The sequence below is a fragment of the Nematolebias whitei genome, chromosome 21 (assembly GCF_014905685.2).
Source record: "Nematolebias whitei isolate Nwh7 chromosome 21, NemWhi1, whole genome shotgun sequence".
NCBI classification, from domain to species: domain Eukaryota; kingdom Metazoa; phylum Chordata; class Actinopteri; order Cyprinodontiformes; family Rivulidae; genus Nematolebias; species Nematolebias whitei.
In genome coordinates, this window is record NC_056518.1 from 34,120,401 (window position 1) to 34,123,355 (window position 2,955).

The window sequence follows — 2,955 nt, forward strand, 5'->3', positions numbered from 1 at the left end:
TTGACAGCTGCTGAATGACTGTTGCTGAATGACTTTTGACAGCTGCTCAATGACTGTTGCTGAATGACTGCTGACAGCTGCTGAGTAACTGATGTTAGCTGCTGAATGACTGTTGCTGAATGACTGCTGACAGCTGCTGAATGACTGCTGACAGCTGCTGAGTAACTGATGTTAGCTGCTGAATGACTGCTTACAGCTGCTGAATAGCTGCTGACATTGTCTCTGTCTCTTGGTGACTCCAGCAGCTGAAGTGATGTTTTAGGTTTTTCGGCTCATGTTTTTATATTTATTAGTAATAGAATCAATTTTTATTTTACTGGAAGACGGTTCAGACCAACAAGTTTATTCTCGTTAGTTTTATTGATTTTTGTTAGAAAACAAACACATCAGGTGTTTTTATTCACATAAAGGATTTTGCTTAATGAATAAAAATAAAAGAGGCAGATATTTGGATTCACTGCAGGTCGGATTATGTCTCTAATCTGTCCTCTTCCTGTCTGTAATCTGTCCTCTTCCTGTCTCTAATCTGTCCTCTTCCTGTCTGTAATCTGTCCTCTTTCTGTTTCCTGTTCAGATTGGTCACATTGGATCAGCTTCCATGGACGTTTTGGAGGACAAGCTGAAGGGTTTGTCCCTTGCCCAGCGGTCCCATCAGAACGGGTCCATCTACCTGCTCCATGGCGCCCTGCAGCCCGGCGGCTTCCTGGCAGTGTCCTGCTCTGATCGCACCATCCGTCTGCAGGACAGGACAACTCTGGACCTGCTGGGGGAGTACCGGGGCCATGCCGGGCCTCTCTGCGGTCTCACCTTCGCTCACACCTCTTCTGACCTGCTGTACTCCGGCTCCACTGATGGGACGGTGCGAGCGTGGGACGTGCGGTGCCCCGGGACAGAGGCGGTCCAGATGTTCAGAGGCGACCCATCTCACAGTTTCTGCAGCTTGGACCTGAACTGCAGCGACTCACTCCTGTGTGCCGGCACCGAGCAGGTGGACAGAGAGGACAGCTTCCTGGTCTTCTGGGACTGCAGAAAGGCTGGCCGTGGGCTCCTCGGGGTGTTCTCTGAGTCACACAGTGATGACATCACACAGGTGCGCTTCCATCCACAGGACAGGGACCGCCTGGCCTCAGGCTCCACAGACGGCCTGGTGAACGTGTTCGACCTGAGCCAGGGAGGGGAGGAGGAGGCGCTGCTGCTCACCTGTAACAGCGACTCGTCGGCAGGTGTGGTGTGCTGGTCCGGACCGGACTCCACCCAGCTGCTGTGTCTGAGCCACGACGAGGGGCTGCACCTGTGGGATGTGGATCAGGTGGACTCGGACCAGCCCCTTACCATCTTCAGCTGCTCTGACGCTCGCAGGCTGACGCCACTAGCTGATAAGGGAAGCGTGGATTACCTGGTGGGGGGGATGTGGCTGGAAGAGGCTCAGACCCTGCTGGTGGTGGGGGGGAGCAGCAGTGGGGACCTCCACCTGATGGGCTGCGACAGCGGGGGGCTTAGTCTGCTGAGCAGTTTGGAGGGCGGCCACACCTCCACGGTGCGCTGCTTCTTGTGGGACGCAGCCGGGGGGTCCCTGATCACCGGGGGTGAGGACGCTCAGCTGTTGCTATGGAAACCAGGAGGGAAGCAGCTCTTCGATGGGAAAAGTCAGCCGATGAAGATCGATTCTGCTCTGAAAGTGAAATCCAGACCTCACAGAAAACACAAATACCAGAGAGAGAAGAAGTAGGCGTGGCCTGTGGAGGCGGAGCCAATATCCGAGTTTTATTTGACAGGAAACGCAGTCACCGCACGAGCTAAAAGAGTTAACTGTGAGGTTGACTCATTTTACGAGGTTTTAATGAAGTGTGTCTTTAGTCCATGATCCTTACAGCAGTCTGTGACAGAGAGTGGAACTTAAATGGGTTCTTCCAGGTCAGTACCAGAACCAGGAGCTGTGGGATCAGTGAACCTGGCAGGTGACAAACAGACTTTGACAGTTAAATCAGAAAGCACTGATTACATTTTTCAGGTAGAGAGAAGGCATATGATGACAGAACCGGGTCAGACATACGACCTTCACTCATCACCCCCAGAATTTAAATATGAGAGTTCAGTATAAACTTGTTCTGGTCAGTTTGTGCCTCAGCCTCATGATGAAGCACAGAAAGAACCAACATGAATAATTTCATTGTTTTACAAACGACTGCACGTCTGCACCGAGCTGCAGCTGTGAACTTGAAGCCCGAGCTGTTGGTTTCCATCGTGAGTCTGCAGCCGTCACCATCAGATGTTTTCTGAAAAATAAAATCAAATCAAAAAACTCTATTCTGTAGTTAAAGACGTTTTGTTTGTTCGATTCTAAACTGCAGGAGATGTTCTGTTACTGCAGCTGAACTCACAAGCAGAAGAAACTCCCTGCCCTCCCTCCTGACGGTCCTCAGGTCTTTTAGTCTCCCTCCTGAGGATCGTCAGGGTCTTTGTCTCCCTCCCTTTTGAGGATCATCAGGTCTTTGTCTCCCTCCTGAGTGTCATCAGGTCTTTGTCTCCCTCCCTCCTGAGGATCATCAGGTCTTTGTCTCCCTCCCTCCTGAGGATCATCAGGTCTTTGTCTCCCTCCCTCCTGAGGATCATCAGGGTCTTTGTCTCCCTCCCGACTGATGGTCCTCAGGTTTTTGTCTCTCTACCGACTGTCTTCAGGTCTTTGTCTCCTTCCCTCCTGAGGATCATCAGGGTCTTTGTCTCCCTACTGATGGTCCTCAGGTCTTTGTCTCCCTACTGAGGGTCCTCAGGTCTTTGTTTCCCTCCCTCCTGAGGATCATGAGGGTCTTTGTCTCCATCCCTCCTGATGGTCCTCATGTCTTTTAGTCTCCCTCCTGAGTGTCATCAGGGTATTTGTCTCCCTCCTGAGTGTCATCAGGGTATTTGTCTCCCTCCTGAGGATCATCAGGGTCTTTGTCTCCCTACTGAGTGTCA

The 2,955-nt window shown here is 51.5% G+C and overlaps 1 protein-coding gene across 1 annotated transcript; it reads left to right on the forward strand.

The window, feature by feature from the left end:
• Window positions 1-598: 598 nt before the first annotated feature.
• On the forward strand, window positions 599-2,259 carry wdr89 (WD repeat domain 89). Its single transcript, XM_037694763.1, has one exon. The coding sequence runs from the start codon at window positions 599-601 to the stop codon at window positions 1,727-1,729; it is 1,131 nt and encodes a 376-aa protein (XP_037550691.1). The 3' UTR covers window positions 1,730-2,259.
• Window positions 2,260-2,955: the final 696 nt, after the last annotated feature.

What these genes read in the sequence shown, in the direction of transcription:
- wdr89 (XM_037694763.1), top strand. Translation starts at nt 599, where the DNA reads ATGGACGTTTTGGAGGACAAGCTGAAGGGTTTGTCCCTTGCCCAGCGG.